This window comes from Pangasianodon hypophthalmus, chromosome 3 (assembly GCF_027358585.1).
Source record: "Pangasianodon hypophthalmus isolate fPanHyp1 chromosome 3, fPanHyp1.pri, whole genome shotgun sequence".
NCBI lineage: Eukaryota > Metazoa > Chordata > Actinopteri > Siluriformes > Pangasiidae > Pangasianodon > Pangasianodon hypophthalmus.
The window spans coordinates 17,418,052-17,438,677 of NC_069712.1; the positions used below are offsets into that span (position 1 = coordinate 17,418,052).

Genomic DNA, 20,626 nt, shown 5'->3' on the forward strand with positions numbered 1-20,626 from the left:
CCAGAACTAACAACACTGATCATGCATCACATGTTCATTTGGAGGCTCAAATTAGTTCTGTTGTGTTATTCATGCAAATGGTTTTCACACCGGCAGTAGTAATATCAACATAGCCATGAACAGTTTTCAAGGAAAAATCACTTTTGCAGCACCAAAAGTATAGCTTTCTTTACTAACATTGTTTTTTTTCTTCTCTAACTCCCCTCTTTCTTCTCCCTTCCTCTCATGTCGTATGCTCTTTTCTGTGTTTGGTATTCAGACGCATTATGAGGATGGAGATTATATAATCAGGCAGGGAGCCAGAGGAGACACCTTCTTCATCATTAGTAAAGGAAAGGTAAGTACCTTTTTAGCACAGCAGTGGTATGATGTTTAAATGTTATTGTACCCCAAAGATCTTCTCTATTTTGCTATTTTGTTCAGGGTTATTTGGTAACCTGGCCCTGTGTTTTAGGTGACCGTGACCCGAGAGGACTCTGCCAGTCAGGAGACAGTGTACCTGCGCTCTCTGGGGAAGGGTGATTGGTTCGGAGAGAAAGCCTTGCAAGGGTAGGATTGTCCTCTTTTTAACCATTAGATAAGTCATCAAATGCATCAGGGTTGGCTTCATGCAGCTGTAGCACATGGAGCTCCTTCATAAACTGCTGGTTTGACCTAAATCCAGTATGTACAATAAGAGCTGTAGTGGTGTGCCACCTAGTGGTGTCTACACTTCAACACTTCTCTTTATACCATAGTGGCACAAAATCTAAACGAGAAGCCTGAAAACTGTTTCACATGAGGAAATTAGAGATAAATATTGGTCTGTACCAAGGACACAATAATTATGAATACTATACACCTGTAAGTAGATATGTGAGCTTGGAAAAGATATCCTACTCTTTTCTTAACATGTTATCTTGAGATTTCATTTTAGTACTTGAAATCTCTTAAATCAAAGAGGGTTTGTTTTTTTTTTTTTACATCATTTGCAGATTGTCGTGAAATTGCATGAAAAACAGTTATGATGTGATATTATGATAGATATTTTTTTTAGGCCAGGAGCAGGCCCTCTAATTTTCTGTGATCATTTCTGCAGATAATACATGCAAGATTATTACAGGGTTTGGTTTTACAAAATAACAAAAACACCACATGAAAAAGACATTTACTATGAAATGACAATAACAAACACGGGTGCACAGGTGAGTTATAGTAGGATGGTTGCCAACTAACAGCATGCATCAGCTACAAAAAAGAAGTCTGACAATTAGCACTTTGATATGTGGGATTTCAAAGCAGCCTGAGGCAACTAACACATTTCCAAAGAGGACAAATAGTAGGCATGCCAAAACTTGCAAAAAAAAAGTCACAAAAAAAAGAGTAAAAGAGAACAGCCTCAGAAGTCTCAAAACTCATGATGTCATGATTTCACAAAGCTGGAATTCGAAAACATTCATATCAAAACCAAAGAATGAAGCAATTGGCCCAGTGATTGATTTGCATGATTGTTTAACAGCCAACACTTAAGGCAATTTCATATAAGTGAAATTATCAATCAGATACACCCTAAAATGCAAACACTCTTCCCTGATATTCTTGTACATGATGCTAAAATTCCTCAAGGGTGGTTTGATTAACACTAAGATGAAGTCAAGTGTCTTCCATTGTCTCCCTAATTACTAGATTTAAACATCAATCAACCTTTATGGAGTCCTGGAGCACAGACTAAATAGATATCAAAATAGATATCGACCCTCTCCATCCATTAAAGAACTGGAAGATTATAACTTGAAAAATGGTCCAACATCCCAAAACCATTCAAGACTTGTATTACAGCATTCCAGGAAGAATTAAAGCTGTTATGGAAGGAAAACATGGCTCTACTCCTGATTAGGTCTTTGATATTAATGGATTTATGTTATTTTGTCCACACCTGTTAGGAACTTTTCTGCTTTATTTTACTCTTTTCTATGTAGGACTTCAACATCTCGATCTGTTCCACATCAAAAGTGTATGGTTTTGTGTACATACACTTTCACTTTCAGCCGCTTTCTGTTATCACTCAGTCCTTCTGTCTCCATCACTTTCTCTTTAAAACTTACATAGACAGACTAAACGATGACTGTATTAATCTCAGGTCCAGGCTCCAGACACCTCAGTTTCAGATTTATTTTTCATCAGGTAGATAGCAAGTATGCACGTATCTAATCCTTTCAGTCTAGCTGATTTAAGATAAAAAAATAACACTTGAAACATTATTTCCGTGCCTTCTTGTAGTTTAGATTGATAATATTTATAAAGAAATATCCTACTGTTTTGCTGAAAATAATTATACAGAACTCTACATATAAATCCAGTGTTGGCCAGATTAAAGCTACAAGAAAAGTGTATGGACAGCCAGCTGTTTTATCCCTAAGTGCTGTGTCCAGTAAAGTCATCCAGCACCTGCATGCCTCTTCTAATAATTTGCTGTAATTTGTTGCTCTTATTATAGTACTACGTTCTAGCTTATGAGCAATGATTTGATATTTTCTTGCCTAGATCAGAGGATGACTTTTTTCGACCGCCTTCATCCCTCTGCAATCCCATTGTGCTCTGTGCAACGAATGTGTGCTGATCTCGAAAAGGGGCTGAAAACAATGAAATCATAATCTATACAAACAGCTACCATTCTAGTGCACACTCTCCATACACAACTGCAGAAGGCTACAGTATATTCTTGGCTGCATTGGGGACTTTTGCAATCAATTTCTAAAACGATCGCCTTGTTTATGTCTGAGCTGAACTTCCAGTAAGCAATCTGATCTGAGAGGATTCTGGTCTGGCACAGTGTACAGTGTGTGTACTCCAGGTATTCAGATTGTCCTCATAAACTGTAAATGATGGAAAGGAGCTCTTGTTGCCTGGATTAATAGGCGTGTGTGTATGCCAGTGTAGACTGTGTGTAAGTGTGTGACTATTTGACATAGGAACGAGAGTTTGGCACAGAAGGCAATTTTTCACAGAGCACATGTCATGTTTTGAGATGGGCCATTATACACTACAAGGAGGGCATTGCTGTCCACTTAATGTCTCTTATAAAGCCTCTTATAGAGAGCACTCAGGCCGTAATTACACTCATCAAACCTGTTGCACACACTCACCCTCTGGCTCTATAATGGCACTTTAAAATAGTGACAAAATCTCTCCTATGTCTTTCTGCTGTCTCTTCTCCGCTGTTGTGTGGAGCAGCTGTGACCTTCTGTGAGTGTGTTTGTGTATTTGTGTTGTGGGGGATTTAGGGTTGTGCAGTGGAGAATTCTCACCTCTGCCCAAGCACAAGAGACTTTGATTGGGATTGGAGCATGTGTGTATGTACTCTATTTACATTAACATCTACTCTTCTTTCTTGCCAGTCAGGGTGTCAGGCGGTGTGTGTGTGTGTGTGTGTGCTTTGTGCGGGGTTGGATGGATCTTGCTGAGCTAGTAGTGAGGTTTGGTGGGGCAAAATTGGGAGTAAATGTTTGTAGTTTAACATGTTATAAGAACTAAAAAAAATAAATAAATAGCGTGTTTGCTTACTGAGCATTATGGATTCAGTGGATTTGGTCTCGGATTCTGATTCATGCGATTGGAGTGACGACTCCTCAGAATTCAACGAGCCAGAGGAGGTTAATGATGGTGTACAGAGAGGCTATGAGTAAAGGCTGATTTTTTTAAAAATTGCCTTATTGAGTTTGGAACAAATTTCATAATATAAATTTCAGTTTTAAATTGCTTTCTACATGTTCTGTAATGCAACTAAAAATGGACAACACAACTCTACAGATTTTTTCCTATGATAAACTATTAAACATGGCTGAAGTTATTTCTGTAAGATGACAATTTTAATCTCTTTTAGATTTTCTTGTTTAACTGATCATCTAGCTAGACCAGACCAGCTGTTAAGCATTCTATCCTGAATCTAATTTGATTTAGCTGACAAAGATCAGTTTCTGTGTTGCATAATTTTTCACTCACATCTCCTTGTTTTTGCACAGAGAGGACATCAGGACAGCCAGTGTCATTGCTGCAGAGACTGTTACCTGCCTTGTTATTGACAGAGAGTGAGTATTACTCATTATATTATGCTTTGTTATACTTGCAGCATTGTCAGCTTAAGAATTATTCACATGGTTTATAAAATAAATTTATTTTATTTTATTTTTATAAATTATTATTTTTATTTATAGGAGAGGTAGGTAGTTTCTTCCATTGTTTACTGAAAAATTTTAATTGTGGTCTGTAATATTTATTTCATAGAATCAATGTCCCTATTCACTTAAAGGCTGGCAATAATGCTGGAATTGGCTGTATATTATTATTATTAGTAGTAGTAGTAGTAGTAGTATCATTATTATTATTATTATTATTATTATTATAAACATACAACATGGGTAACCTTCTGGAATAATTCTGGACAAAATTAAATTAGTCAGTTTGTCTTTATTTGACTGTTGCATAAGAAGCTGTAATGGAGTTTCCTATCTGACATTTTTCCCTGTTTACCGTGAGGTTGTGTGAATGCATTATTTATTCAGTGCCTGTGTGAGTTTGTCTATTCAGAGGTGTGTTTGTCTGAATAAATCTAGCTCATGCTGAATAGTTTAAGTGCTGTTTGCGTTAGTGATCTGTGCAGACAGGTTGTCTCCTGGGCAATGTGCTCATTCTGCTCTTTATGGGCTGTACAACTTAACACGCCTTCATCCATCAGCACTCTGCTGTGTGTACAGTAGTTCTGTTACACTGAGGGGGTATTTATTGTTGGATTGTTACATTCTTCATATTGTGCCTTCAGAATGCACACACCAATGTGGGTCCTTTAAAAAAAATAATTATTTGTCTGAAATTACATTTTATGAACTAAAGTATATTTAAGTAAAAACTTTAAATATATTGTTGTAAATCGGCATTTAAATGATGCTAGTTTTTATAGACCTTAGGATATTATTAATGTGTTATTCTTTCATTCATCATCAGTAAACACTTTATCCTGGTTATTGTTAGAATTGATTTGATTCAATTATATTTTATTTTATTTTTGGTATGCAAATCTGTTTTGACCACATCACTGACTGGATAATACAAGCTACACTATATGGCCAAAAGTATGTGGACACCTGAACATCACACCCATATCTGGTTCTTTCAACAACTGTTGCCACAAAGTTGGAAGCACACAATTGTATAGGATGTCTTTGTATGCTGTAGCATTAATATTTCCCTACACTGGAACTAAGAGGCCCAAACCTGTTCCAGCATGATAACTGCAACTTCCTCAGCTCAATGTTGTACAGCATTGTATTGCACATACAACTGCACATATCTGCATATTTTCCATATTTCTTCTTCTATCTATCTTTCATATCCTTTATATTATATTTTTATATTTTTCTTTTTCACCGGACAGTCGTAAAAAGTATTTCACTGCACGTCATACTGCATATGGTTGTGTGTGTGACCAGTAAAATTTGAATTTGAATTTGAAGATATGGTCTGCTAAGGTTGGCGTGGAAGAACTCGAGTGGCCTGCACAGAGCCCTGACCTCATCCCCACTGAATACTTTTGGGATGAACTGGAACACTTACTGCGCACCAGGTCTCCTCATCGTACATCAGTGCCTGACCTCACTAATGCTTTTTTGGCTGAGTGGACAAATCCCCACAGCCACGCTCCAAAATCTAGTGGAAAGCCTTCCTAGAAGCGTGGAGGTTATTATAACAGCAAACTGGGGACTAAAATCTGGAATGGGATGTTCAGAAAGAACACATGAGTGTTATGGTCAGGTGTCCACAAACCTTTGCCATATAGTGTATTTTAGCTACATGCTGCTGAGCTAGCGTTCATAGAGACACTTAGATATGGAAATATTTAAATTTAATCAAAGGTGGCTCAAGAACAATGTTCGCTGATTAAAACATGTAAAACTGTCACCAACAGCTATAATATATGAAGCTCACTATATACAATGCCATAAAACTTATTTGTAAAAAGTTTGTAACTTGATATTGTAGACTACACATGAAAAGATCATTTCTTTTTTGCTATTTGGTAAAATCACCCATGAAAAAAATAGGCCTAAAATTACAATGAATTGTTGAAAAATTCATAAAAATGCATTAATTGCAATTCAAGGACATCCATGAATCAAATTTAGAATGATGTATTGTTGTTATCTTCTTTTTAGTGCATTTCAGAAGTAATTCCTGTTAAGCATGTCTCTCTTTCTCTGAAGAAGAAGAAGTGTTGGTAGTAGAAGGAGAGTGAGAGAGAATTTAAATATTTATGTGGATTGATGAAACTCCAGTGCCAGAGCTGCCATTTTTGGTATAAACACATCAGCAGAAGCTCATCCCCAACATTACTACCATTTCTCCTAGTGATATTCATCAACCAGGAGACAGACACACAAACACACACACATGCACACACACACGCACACACACACAGTCCCTCTCCCTCCTTGTCTCTGATCACACTGCTGAAATTGCAGAGGGCTTTCATCATTATCGCTAATATTTACAGCAGCACAGATCATACATAATTGAATATTCTTCTTCTCAGAGCAAAAGGAAACACTGATTTTAATTAGGTTAGTCTTTCAAATGTAATTAATTTCTTCTTTACCCCTTACAAGAGAGTTTACTTTTTAGTTCCAATCAGTAAAATCCTGTTTTTTCATAACATAAGTGATCCTCGGTTTACTTTTTTCTTTCTTCATTCTACAGAACTGTAGTCTTATATTCTTATTTACACTAGGAGTGTGTGTCATTTTGGCTGTAGAAGACCTTTCTGAAAAACGTTTGCGCCTTACCATATTGTGTTTTAGATCATATAAGCACCTTATTGGAGGTTTGGAGGATGTGTCCAGCAAAGGATCAGAAGACGCAGAGGCCAAAGCAAAGTAAGCCCATCTCAGCTCTTATTAGTATTATTAGTGTTATTAGTAATAATAGAGGTCTCCACTGTTGCCTCGCGCAAATAGTTGTATGTTTTAAACTGTGATTACCCAGCATCTTTCTTTGCTAATTACATGCTCATACAATCATTTTGATTTATAGAAAGTGCTATATAAGAGCAGCTATTCTGCTGAGTCTGAGAGAGAGAGACAAAAGGTCAGCATCCTCGCAGCTGTGTTACAGCCAACTACCCCTGACACATTGTTTTTAATGAACAGTAACATGAGAGGCGAGTTAGAGACAGTGACCTCTCAGGCAGTTTGAGGTGATGTGAAACCAAAGAACTGCAAAGGCGAGAGTAATGTGAACTCTCAGAAGCATCATCAGCCAGCACACACACACACAAAGAGAAATTATTGTCCGTACAGTAATTACTCAGTCGAGGCTTGCAAATGATGTAGTGAATAAGTCTCAGCTCCTTCGCTGTCTGCAGAACTTCCTTCTCTTAGATCAATGCAGTAGCAGTAGGAACGTTCACATTCTCTTTCATCTGTGTTGTAAATTACCTGAGCTGATACATTAATGATGTGTTATATCCGACATATTTTTCCTGTCAAGATTATAGCACCGTTTCAGTTCTCAGTCTGGCTTTGAGAATCATTCACTAAGAATTTTTCACATTGTCTTATTGTTCTTGGTCGTTTGCACTAATCTGCCACTATTTTCTATCCTACAGATAAAATCTAGTTGTTGTTTTTTTAACCCCAATACAGTCATTCTTCCAGAAAGCATAGCATGTACAATAAATTTACCTGACAAGTAATAAGGCCAGTATTTTCTGAAAACCAAATGGGCCATTACTGTATCAGCTACATTGGAGTGTACATACTTAATTAGCTGAGCAATGTTTTTTTTTTTTGTTTTTTTTTGAAAGCCAGTTATATTCGACAGCTGACATACCAGCTGCACTGATAGACCACTGATCTGGTCTCCAGTGGCCAAAGAGCTCTAGTTGGGCAGCTATGATACAGCAGAAAGCCTAAAGCCTGGGACATTAGGGAGCACTTTCAGCCATGCACTCAGATATAGAAGCCAATAATACCAGCACTCAGTCCTGAGAGGGGGATCAAAACTCCTTAACAGTTCATCTACCGGAAACACACACCCAGAGGCATTACATCATACACCATGATCTCATATGATCTCCTTAGACACATGCATACATTCATTTAAATCCTCATTCTTTTAGATTATTCTACATTAATAACTGAACAACTGTTAATCATTTAAGGCATATATATATATATATATATATATATATATATATATATATATATATATAAAATACAGTATATACCCCGTAGGTGCATGTCAATTATGCGTACATTAGTCCTTTTATCATGCAGGGGAAAGCCGGCACAATTGTAACATTTTATGAGTTAAATTATTCAACGATGTTTAAATTACAAACTTCATGCACATTTGTTTCTTTAATCAAGTGCAGGTTTACCCACATCATCAGCGAGTTCTGTACATTTTCACTGAAACCAAAAGGAATCCTGTGTTACAGTTGTACTGGCAAAGCTCATGGGTCAGTTGTAACACCACTGTCAACTTACATGTATGGCAGGAAAAATCTAATTAAACCATCATACATTCATTACTCTGTGTAATCAACCTTTGGGGGTAGCTTGGAAAATATTAAATGATTACAATAGATCATTGGAGGTACATTATGAATATATGGAAAAGTGCATGCAGAAAAATACTTCATGTTCCATTTTTTACTTACCTGGCGCAAAATGTTCTATCATGCTACAACCCTACATCATGTGTCATGTACATGCACAATTAATGATTTCTAGAAAACTAAATACTGCATGTTATTGTAACATATGAAAATATAAAATGATTTTATACCTGTATCTGTCATTATAATAGGATTGTTATAATCCTATTATAATCCCTTTATTTTATTTTATTTCTCATGCTAACATGCTACAATATGGAAGTTATATGACCAAGTAAATTGTTGAGAGACTCTTCCAAAGCATTTAGGTTTTAGTGATTCAGGAAGAGTTTCATATGGATACGCAGGCTAGGGAACTCAATATGGTGAATAGCAGCAGTCAGAAAACTTTTCCAGATCTAGCTGGAAGCATCTGTTGGCAAAATCTCAGAGGAGTCTAACCAGACGGACCTCAAATATCAGATGACTACAGAGCAGAAAACAGTAGGTAATTTGCTCTGTAATTTTCTCAGGGGAGGAGGTAGAATAACAATGACATAATAAATGGCTTAATAGGGCTTAAGGAAGAAATAAATCTCTATGGTGAAAAACTGTCAAGAGCAACAGTGTGCATTTCAAACATCAAGACAGAAAGTCAGTTCAGTGTCTCCACCATGTGGTGAAATAAAATTTCACATCTTTAAGAAAAAAACTATGACCCAGTCATATATATATTGTGGATTTGAGTTCAAAACATCTGATGAGTCATTTTTTTGAAAAAGTTGTTCCCAGACATCAAGGGCATCGTGCCTATCTTGTTCAAGAGTTAAATAAACGGAATGTGTTCCTCACTAAAGGCCACAGTACACTGCACTGAATATGGAGATTATGAGGTTTAGAGCCCTAGCTTATGCTCTATTTATGCACTGTTCCTGACATCTGTGCATGATAAGCATTATTCCACCTTGTAGTCATGGTGCCAATCACAGTCACTTATTGAATAGAGATATCTTGTGCTATCACATGTCCCGTGTAGCTAACCTCTCTCTGAATATGCACAGAACAGCAAGCGTGCATTACACAAATACTTCAGCTCATTACAAAAGTAATGTCATCAATTTTGTATCTTGTTCTAAATTTTCAGATTCTTCAAACTCTTCTCTCTGTCTTAAGGACACTGTAATAATAATAATAATAATAATAATAATAATAATGATAGTTGTTTATATATATTTTTTCATTCTTAGTTCAGAAAGTCTAAAAGTGCTTTAAATACAAGACTAAAAAGTATTTCTAATAATGTACATACAAGAATCAGTGTAAATCACCGGTGAACTCATGTGGAAGACTCTCATGAAAAGTATATTTACCAAGAAAAAAGGCCCAAGAACTATAAATAGGCCAAGTTAAACAAGTATGCTTTTAATCTCAAGATAACATTCCTAATTCAAGAGTTTGGGGCAATATTCCACTGGCTGAGTTGTGACTAATCCTTGGGATTAACAACAGCCTGTGCTTGGGAAGGGCTGTGTACTGTGCACCATCCCTGACTTTTTTTCTCACTGCACTGAGAGCCGTCTGCCATCTACAGGCCAAGCTGTGAGCTCTATTCCTGGAGCTCAGGCCATCCTCCAGTATGCCAGAACTTATATTTATGTCTGATGCAGAGAAACCTTCATCTTTCACAAGTCAGGCATCTAGTCACACTAATAATTTAAATCATGATACGCAGAAGATTAAAATCTATCCAGAGGACACTTGTGTATGTGTGTGGTGGCGGTGGTGCTGGTTGCATGTTTTTATATCTTGGTGGGGACTAAATGTCCCTACAAGGATAGGGATATCTGACAGTCATTCACAAGAAAGATTCACAAGGTCAGGGTGAGATCAGAGGTGTAGACAGAGTATTAATTAGCTGCATTAATAATTATGTCTATGTAAGGTCCTCACAAGGATTGTAAGACTAACGTGTGAGTGTGTCGGGGTCCTTGGCAGTGTACGTGGAAAATAATGACCTCTGTTTGACACCAGGCAGCCAAACACAGCCACGAATGTGTTATTACTCACATACTCACGTGACTGCTGTTTTAAAAAGACCCAGCTGGAGGATCTGCCATCTCTCTCTCTCTGCTTATAGGACTTCACTGGCAGAACGCAATAAGTCAAAGATTGTAATCAGGCAAAAGAATAATCACAGTATTCCAGAAAGACCTGGATTTGTTCTGAAACTATTTGAAATGAATATATTATGTGTACTTCAGCCATTTTCCCTGTAAGCAGAGGAACGTATTGAGAATTTCTTAAACCTTTCTTAAAGGTTAAAGGACATGCTTATGGCTCAGTAAGAGTGATGATTCAGGGTGAATTCTCCGTCTGTTTTCAGTCTATTCCTTCTCATAAAAATCTAAACGACAAAAGCTGGTCAGAGCGGATCAGCCCTCTTATGAAGATAACTGATACAAATAAACAATATCATTTCAGTATAAAAATTCTCTTGTTGAAAGTTAGAGGCTAAAAGAACATGTAGTGTGAACACTCTTTATAGCATCAAGCGGGTTGTCTTACTAAAAATACACAGACCAAAGGGATACAATGTCAGTGAAGACAACTCTGTCAGCTCAATGGATTAAATAGGAAGCAGACTTTAGACTTTATCTAGATTTTAATTAGATTAATCTTGGGCTCTGAGTTTTTGTGCAGAAGTGAGACGAAATGAATGCTTGGTTCATGGTCTTTGAGGATAAAGAGGGAAAATGTTCCACTCATCAACTCCAGCTATCTTTCCCTTTCGGCTAAATTCCTCTAAACGATTCCCATTTCTCCGCTTGGTGTCATGCAGGTACGAGGCAGAGAATGCATTCTTCTTCAACCTGCACCTGTCAGACTTCAATATCATAGACACCCTTGGAGTTGGAGGATTTGGACGTGTTGAGTTGGTAAATACAAAATTTGACCTTGCTTGCAAAACACTTTCAAAGGAAAGGTTGTCTATCTGCCTGTGTATTTGCTATTTTTGGGCAGGTGGTGCAAATTAAGGGTTGTGTACGATTCTCATGTCTTTGAGCTTACGTTAAGAAGCATTGCTGATATGCTCAATATGCACTGAGAATTCAGAATTCTATGCATCTGACGTAGCGCCCACCGTGACTTTTTACTATTTGGATTAAACTAAAAGCTCATATTTACGGGGTTACATGGATCTTCGTTGCCTAATTTGTAATCCCAGGTGCAGCTGAAGAGTGATGAGTATAAGACATTTGCAATGAAGATCCTGAAGAAGCGCCACATTGTAGACACCAGACAACAGGAGCATATCCGCTCAGAGAAACTCATAATGCAGGAAGCTCACTCGGACTTCATCGTCAGGTACTTACAATGGCACCAGTGAATTAATGCCAAACACTGATCTTCCACATTAACACCACAGGACTCTCACAGGCTGGTTTGATAAGTTAAACTGTATGATAAGTTACAATTATCAGTTACAGCTTATGTACATATATGAAAAATATGTACAAAATACATGAAGTAGTTGCCTTGAAATATTCAACATGACCAAAGAACCTTGGGTTTCATTTATTAACCGTGAGTACACATTTTGTTCATAACCCGTGCATACACGTTTCTGCACATTTCTACACATACAACATTATTTCTTCTTGTACAAAAGGATATATGTATATTTATGCCAACACAACCACCTATCATATATGTGTACTTCTACATGATTCTGCAGATTGCTTATTACATATTCGTGGCGATTGTGTTTCAATGACCACTAGGGGTGCTGTGTGGGATATTTTACAAACAAGGAAGTGCTTTGCCATTTTTTTAAGCTTTGGATATTAATAATAATAATAATAATAATAATATAATTGAATGATATAACTAACACCTAGGGCTCTGGAGTGGCACAGCAGAAAAGCATTTGCCCCATCATCCAGAGAGTCTGAGTTCAAGAGGTCAAGAGAGCAAAGTGGCAGTAACAATTCATATTATTATTTTGGATATGCATTTCACAACCAAAATAAAATCCACTTCAAACTCAGTATTCAAGCTTGCAGTCTCCAGACAAGAGGACAAACATTTTTCTGTTACACTACCAGGGAGCACTAGATTATAATTATAACTAATCTATAAAATAAAATCCGAAGCCAAAATAATGGCAAAGCACCACAGTGCTCCTAGTGGCCAGTAGCACACAGTCTCCTCCAGATGTATAAATAAGCACATAATACGCCACCTGCAGAATCATGGAGATGTATATATATAGATAGGAGGTTGTGTTCATTTATGCACATCCCTGACCATGTGTAGGCAGGAACCCCGTCGTGAGACAAAAATGTAATTGCAGATAAACTCATTGTGAGAATCTCTCATCCCTCTTATTGTCCATCATATCAGCATAACTGGCAGAGTAATTACTCAGTGCACACAAGGTGCAGACAGGTGACACATGAAGTGTGCAGTAAAATTATATAAAAAGCACGTCTGAAGATTGATTGGGATGATGCCTTGCTTGAAGATTTGATACGAACATCTTTGGACTGGGAGGAACGTGTTTTTTAGTAGCACAGGAAACTCTTTGCTGAGAGTGATGAGTGGCTCATCAGTCGATTTCATTAGCCTAGTACAGTTTTTAACCCACGGGTACATTTCAATAAGAAACTGCAGACAGATCTCATATTTTCCAACTAACTATGAGCCAAATAATGACATGTTTTACATGCATTCATATTGCTCATGCTGCAATATCTTTCCAAATACAACAGCGAAAAAGACAACAATAATGAGGAATTTTTACACCATTGCAGTTTTTCTAAAAGTAATTTGAATGCACACATGTAGCTATACAGTGTAATAAAAATGTTTCATATTTATTTCTTAGACAAATCACTCATAACAGTACTAAATGAACAACTCTTTGTTTTACTCTATCTGTACTTCACTGTCAGAATAGTTCATTTTCTTAGACCTTTTGATATGCTGTATGGAAAAAGGAAACAAAAATATTAGGAAAGGAAACAAAAATATTAAAACTTCTAATTGTTCTTAGAAAGACGTTTTTGAGAATTACTTTACCATAAAATCTCTTATGTTGTCAGTATTTATCACATCATTAGAAGCCATGTTCTTCTGTGCATTTGATAACCATTGTGGATGATCAGTTCCGAACATGTAGGAGTGGCAGCAGAGGTAGCCACGTAACATGTTACAACCATAGTAGATTAAAGGTGCATTAAGTACGATTTCTCAAAATTTGTCAAGATTAGGTCTGTATCAGTTAAGTAGATAGAGCGGAATAAGATTTTAATGATTTTGCACTCTTTGAGCCCACCCCTTTTTCCCACCCATGAACACAAAACAGTGGTTCAACTACAATTAGCATGCTAACTAAAGTTAGCATTAGCAAGGACTGTCATTAAATCACTTTCAAGCACACTATGTAACACTATAAACATGCAAAATCCGGCTTGTAACGATTTATGAGAATGGTTACGAGAGCAGTTGCTGTCCTTTTTTCTTCATAATAAGCTCTTATGAGCATTACGCTGTGGTTTTAGCATGTTAGCAGAGGGCGGAGTGAAGGGGTATGAGGGAGTGTCTACAAAATGACTGACAGCAGGGCCATGTAAACATTCCCGAACATAATGCAGTTTTCCAAAAGGGTTTTCTCAGCCACATAATACTTTTGTCCTGAGGTCACGGCTTAAACCATCGTTTTTTATCCTGTTCTACATATTTTTCCAGCTTAAGAAAAAAAAAAATCTGACTATTGCACCTTTAAAGAGTCAAAGGGGTTTCAGGTGTCACAGACAGACACAAAACACATGAGAACCACTGGAGTAAGAAACTCGATTGGCTAAAAAAAATGAACAGGTAGATGGTAATGGATGAATTCTTTTAAAGCCTTTTGAAAAAGTCAACAGTGAAATCATTGTCTGATGATGCACTGTGACTCACTGTGAAATCGTAATACCACAGCCCTAATGTAAGTGTTTTTTTATTATTAATATTCAGGCTATACAGGACTTTTAAGGACAGTAAATACTTGTATATGCTGATGGAGGCATGTCTGGGAGGAGAATTATGGACCATCCTCAGAGACAGGTCAGCTCCACATACCTATACTCACTCTAATTCCATAATTACTGTTTATTTCTGCATTTCCACCATGTATTTGCTGTTTCAACTGAGCTAGTATGGTCACTCTGACTGGATTTCATCCTTACATTTGTTTTTTTTTTTTTGTTTGTTTTTTATCTAATCCAGGGGTTCGTTTGATGATTCTACCACACGATTTTACACAGCGTGTGTAGTGGAGGCTTTCGCCTATCTGCATTCCAAAGGCATTATTTACAGAGACCTCAAACCGGAGAACCTTATATTGGACCACCGGGGCTACGCCAAACTGGTAAACTAATATTATCAGATTCTGCTGTGTATATGTATTAAATGTTAAAATTAGCAGGACCTGTTAAATATTTCCTTGCCCATCTTGAAGGTGGACTTTGGCTTTGCTAAGAAGATTGGATTTGGAAAGAAGACATGGACATTCTGTGGTACACCAGAGTATGTAGCCCCAGAGATCATTCTTAACAAAGGTCATGATATCTCAGCAGACTACTGGTCCTTGGGCATCCTCATGTATGAACTACTAACAGGCAGGTAAGAAAAAGTGTAGTGTATGGTAAATAAATAGCATTACACTTAGCAGTCACATTTATAAATATGTAAAAAATATATGTATTTGAATCTCTAATCCCCGAATATATTTTAGCCCTCCTTTTTCAGGCCCTGACCCCATGAAGACTTACAACATCATTCTAAGAGGCATTGACATGATTGAATTTCCAAAGAAGATTACAAAAAATGCTGCCAATCTCATTAAAAAGCTATGCAGGTGTGTTCAAGTGGACATGCAAATGATGCCGCTGTTGTTACAATAGCACTCGCTGACATTGTTTTTTTTTTTGTTTGTTTGTTTTTGTTTTTTGTTTTTTTTTTCTTTTCAATTCCAGGGACACTCCTTCTGAAAGATTAGGAAATTTGAAAAATGGTGTCAAGGATATTCAAAAGCACAAGTGAGTGTGTATATGGTTTTGTGTTTTATATAGCTAACTGTTGTGTGTATATAGCTAATAATTTATGTTACCTTATATAATTAGTTCTACTCACGCTGTAAAAACTGACTGTAAATTTTATAGTAAATTACTGAGAACAGGGTTGCCAATAAAGTACTGTGAAAAAAATTACAACAAACAACTGTAAACATATTTACAGTAAAGTACTATAATATCTTACATAGTATAAAATAACATATAATCCAGTGCATTTCCTCATTTGGTTGATGCTTTTGTTTTTCAGTTGTTGCAGGATACAGCTGAGCAGAAGGTTGAGGGTCTTGCTCAAGGACCCAACTGTAGCAGTTTGGCAGTGCTGGGATTTGAACATATGCATTGTAACTCAAAGCCTTAACTACTGACCTACTGCAACGACTGCAGCCAGTTTGTATTGTTTCAATGCAATCTTTTAGTGCGAGTTAATTCAGTGGTAGAAGTGGTTGAATCAGTACAAACTAGTTAAGGCTTTGAGTAGAAGGGTGTGTGTTCAGATCGCTATGTCAATCTGCTATGGTTGGGTCCTTGAGCAAGACCCTTAACCTTCTGGTCAGTGGTTTATTGAAAAAATTTTACAGTACTTATTGGCAATTCTGTTGATAGTTATTAAATTACTGTAAAATTTATAGTCATATTTTTTTTTTACAGTGCAGTTATTCAGCTGTGTACTGGAACATCTTCTGAATTAAACATTAAATTTGGTCCAGTTCCATCAGTGCTCATTATTGTGCTTTGTACAGGTGGTTTGAGGGCTTTAACTGGGATGGCTTACGGAAGGGAACACTGACGCCTCCCATCATCCCTAGTGTAAGTGCATAACTACATACAGATAGTGGTGGAATGCTCAAAATGCCACAATTTATACATTTTGTCTGAATTTGGTCCTACTTTATATTAAATGTCTCTAATAACAGTGTAGTGACTACTCTGGATAGTGGCACTATTACAGATGTAAATTTAGCAGCATCGACTTGTGTGAATTTTACAGTTGTAACAGGACATCACTATCAACTGCTGGCTTTCAATAACATTTTCTTTTTTGGTTGTGGAAATATCTGCTTACTAACTCCATAGAAACTGTCTACTTATTTTAAACTTTTGTGGATGTTACACTATCCATAAGTAGGAAGTTGTGGAATTATTGTGTAGTTAGCACGTAGGTACTGTATAAGTACAGATTTCTAATACTCCATCTGATTTTGTTGGGTTAGCATGATATAACTCAAATATTATACACTGCTCAAAAAAATTAAAGGAACACTTTTTAATCAGAGTATAGCATCAAGTCAGTTAAAATCCTGGGATATTGATCTGGTCAGTTAAGTAGCAGAGGGGGTTGTTAATCAGTTTCAGCTGCTTTGGTGTTAATGAAATTAACAAGAGCTGCACTAGATGGGCAACAATGAGACGACCCCCAAAACAGGAATGGTTTTACAGGTGGAGGCCACTGAAATCTTTTTTCCCTACTCACCTTTTCTGACTGTTTTTCACTAGTTATGCATTTGGCTAGGGTCAGTGTCACTACTGGTAGCATGAGGCGATTCCTGGAACCTACAGAGGTTGCACAGGCAGTCCAACTCCTCCAGGATGGCACATCAATACGTGCCATTGCCAGAAGGTTTGCTGTGTCTCCCAGCACAGTTTCAAGAGCATGGAGGAGATTCCAGGAGACAGGCAGTTACTCTAGGAGAGCTGGACAGGGCCGTAGAAGGTCCTTAACCCATCAGCAGGACCGGTATCTGCTCCTTTGTGCAAGGAGGAACAGCACTGCCAGAGCCCTACAAAATGACCTCTAGCAGGCCACTGGTGTGAATGTCTCTGACCAAACAATCAGAAACAGATTTCATGAGGGTGGCCTAAGGGCCCGACCTCCTCTAGTGGGCCCTGTGCTCACTGCCCGGCACCGTGGAGCTCGATTGGCATTTGCCATTGAACACCAGAATTGGCAGGTCCGCCACTGGCGCCCTGTGCTTTTCACAGATGAGAGCAGGTTCACCCTGAGCACATGTGACAGACGTGAAAGGGTCTGGAGAAGATGTGGGGAATGTTATGCTGACTGTAACATTGTTCAGCATGACCAGTTTGGTGGTGGGTCAGTGATGGTCTGGGGAGGCATATCCATGGAGGGATGCACAGACCTCTACAGGCTAGACAATGGCACCCTGACTGCCATTAGGTATCGGGATGAAATCCTTGGACCCATTGTCAGACCCTACGCTGGTGCAGTGGGTCCTGGGTTCCTCCTGGTGCACGACAATGCCCGGCCTCATGTGGCGAGAGTATGCAGGCAGTTCCTGGAGGATGAAGGAATTGATACCATTGAATGGCCCCCACGCTCACCTGACCTTAATCCAATAGAACACCTCTGGGACATTATGTTTCGTTCCATTAGACGCTGCCAGGTTGCACCTGAGACTGTCCAGGAGCTCAGTGTTGCCCTGGTCCAGATCTGGGAGGAAATACCCCAGGACATCATCCGTCGTCTCATTAGGAGCATGTTCCGACGTTGTCAGGCATGCATACAAGCACGTGGGGGCCATACAAACTACTGAGTACCATTTTGAGTTACTGCAATGAAATTTCAGCAAAATGGACTAGCCTGCTGCATCATTTTTTCACTTTGATTTTCGGGGTGTCTTTGAATTCAGCCCTCTGTAGGTTGATAATTTTCATTTCCATCAAACGATGTGGCATCCTTTAGTTTCTAACACATTACCCAGTCCATATCAGTACAGATATCCAGCATGATATTTTTCCCCATTGAGATCTGATGTGTTTTCAAAGTGTCCTTTAATTTTTTTGAGCAGTGTATAAGAATTATATATGTTAGAATTTAAAATGTGAAGATACACTTTAATTCTTACATAAGTCAAGACTGAAGCTAATATGTATGTAAGATGTGCTACCGCAAACCATCTGTAACAGTACATACAGCTGTAATAGTTTCATAATGATTGTGTGTATAGTTTGTGTATAAATACACAGTTATTAGAGACACAATATAAAGTGGTACTAAAGTGCTTAGGTATGACCAGCTAGCCTGCTGACCATGCTTTTTATACAGTCGTCACTTTAGCTTTAACTTTAACTATATTGTAGCATCGACGAGAAAGAAGCTTGACCAGCAAGTAATGTTAACACAGTGCGCTTGCTCTTTTATTGGCAAACACACACTTGCAGCATAATGACAGACGTGGTGGTTAGCCACAGAACTGCTAGAGGTGGGAAAACCAGTAGGTGGTAAGAAAACCCACTGGGCTTCTGCTGAACAGTAAACAAACATCACATATTATTGTGCTTGTGTAATACGTTCTGGCATGGATAAACCCATAAACACATTTCCTCTGTAACAGTATACACTTATGTAGATATATAGAGGGGGAAACTAAAGTGACATTTCTAAAAAAAATAGCATGCATTCTACTAAAAGTAAGATGCTGAATGATATTAAATTACCGTTCTGTATTATACATATGTAGTGCATGTATATTTTGGTAGGACAGGATTATATGACCTGTTTTATAATTTGCTCCCAGGTCACATCAGCTACAGACACAAGCAACTTTGACAGCTTTCCTGAGGACAATGAGGACCCTCCTCCTGATGATAACTCTGGCTGGGATATAGATTTCTAAACCTGCACACTACAAGCGTATACACACCAAACTAAAGACCTGTTCCACTGTTGCCTGGAACAGAGCTGCTTCTTTTGGGACAGGCTGCATTTAAAACTGCTTGGAGAGTGAGAGAGAGAGAGAGAGAACAGACCGATCGATGGAAAGAAAAACAAAACACTTCTTTTTGGTTTAATCTCAACTGTTGCAGGAAAGGATTTAAAGTCCCTGTGGACTTACGATACTCTGGACTGCTTATAAACCAGTCCTAATAACAAGGGGGAAATAATGTATTCATATTGTCTGTGTGTGTGTGTATGTGTGTGTGTGTGTGTGTGTGTGTGTGTGTGTGTGTGTGTGTGTCTGTGTGCATACCTGCCACAAGGCCACAAACCTTGTTGTAGCAGGTTGTGACCTCACTTGATTACTTTTTCTCCATGATTGGCTGCAAAGTCTTTTCTAACTCTTGTGCAGACTACTCAGTAAAGTGTGCTACACAAAATTGGATTCAAACACTACACATCAGAGCTAGGATTCTGGGTGTCCAGACATACCCGAATGTTACTATTATAGCTAATCAGGTTATTACAGAACATGGACATAGTAATATATTACCCAAAAATGTTATGCTTTAGCTGATGATCATTAAAAAGCACAAATCTGTGTTGAATTTCTAATAATGCCTGGTAATACATCTCGGAAGTGTCAGATGCAGATATGTATAATAGTGTGATAATTACATTATTACATTATTGTTGGGTGTAACTGAAGGTGGCTGTTATGGTTTGTGATGTGACCAGCCCAGAGCTTGTTTGGTTTATCACAGCTCCCAGTGTGCCTCAGATTCATGACATCATTAATATGCCCAAGGAGCCCAATGAATTTAGGATAATCAGTTTTTTTTATAGTAAGATACAGCCTATTAGTCTGCGTTCACATTACAAGGTTGAGGCTGGCCAAATTTATTTATTTATTTATTTTTTTGCTTAAATGTGGCACAGATCTTATTCTTTGTGAACACAGAAATTTGATATTTTTAGATCACTTCATATGTGACCCTAAATCAGCCATACAAAAAAATCGTCAGATTGAAATGCCGTTAAGATGATTTTTTTTTCTTTTAACATCACTTTTCACTGTGCATGCACATATCACTGCTGGCTCTGGTCCCACACCCACAGTAATAACCAGAAAAAGAGCAAAGGCTATGCAGCAGGACTTTTTCTGCCTTCTCACACTTATCACGAACAGCCAACAAGCTG

At 37.8% G+C, this 20,626-nt stretch overlaps 1 protein-coding gene across 3 annotated transcripts in view; it reads left to right on the forward strand.

Moving 5' to 3' along the window:
• The window catches only part of prkg1a (protein kinase cGMP-dependent 1a), a 71,084-nt gene extending 51,559 nt beyond the window's left edge, over positions 1–19,525 (forward strand). For all 3 annotated transcript variants that reach the window (XM_053232704.1, XM_026942801.3, XM_026942792.3), the window contains 13 exons: positions 260–337; positions 455–549; positions 4,002–4,067; positions 6,831–6,905; positions 11,469–11,565; positions 11,856–11,995; positions 14,651–14,740; positions 14,903–15,044; positions 15,135–15,298; positions 15,411–15,533; positions 15,652–15,714; positions 16,491–16,557; positions 19,287–19,525. In XM_053232704.1, the coding sequence (XP_053088679.1) occupies positions 260–337; positions 455–549; positions 4,002–4,067; positions 6,831–6,905; positions 11,469–11,565; positions 11,856–11,995; positions 14,651–14,740; positions 14,903–15,044; positions 15,135–15,298; positions 15,411–15,533; positions 15,652–15,714; positions 16,491–16,557; positions 19,287–19,385 (1,299 nt within the window). In that variant the 3' untranslated portion in view covers positions 19,386–19,525. The remainder of the gene's footprint in view (positions 1–259; positions 338–454; positions 550–4,001; positions 4,068–6,830; positions 6,906–11,468; positions 11,566–11,855; positions 11,996–14,650; positions 14,741–14,902; positions 15,045–15,134; positions 15,299–15,410; positions 15,534–15,651; positions 15,715–16,490; positions 16,558–19,286) is intronic.
• The last annotated feature ends 1,101 nt before the right edge of the window (positions 19,526–20,626 follow it).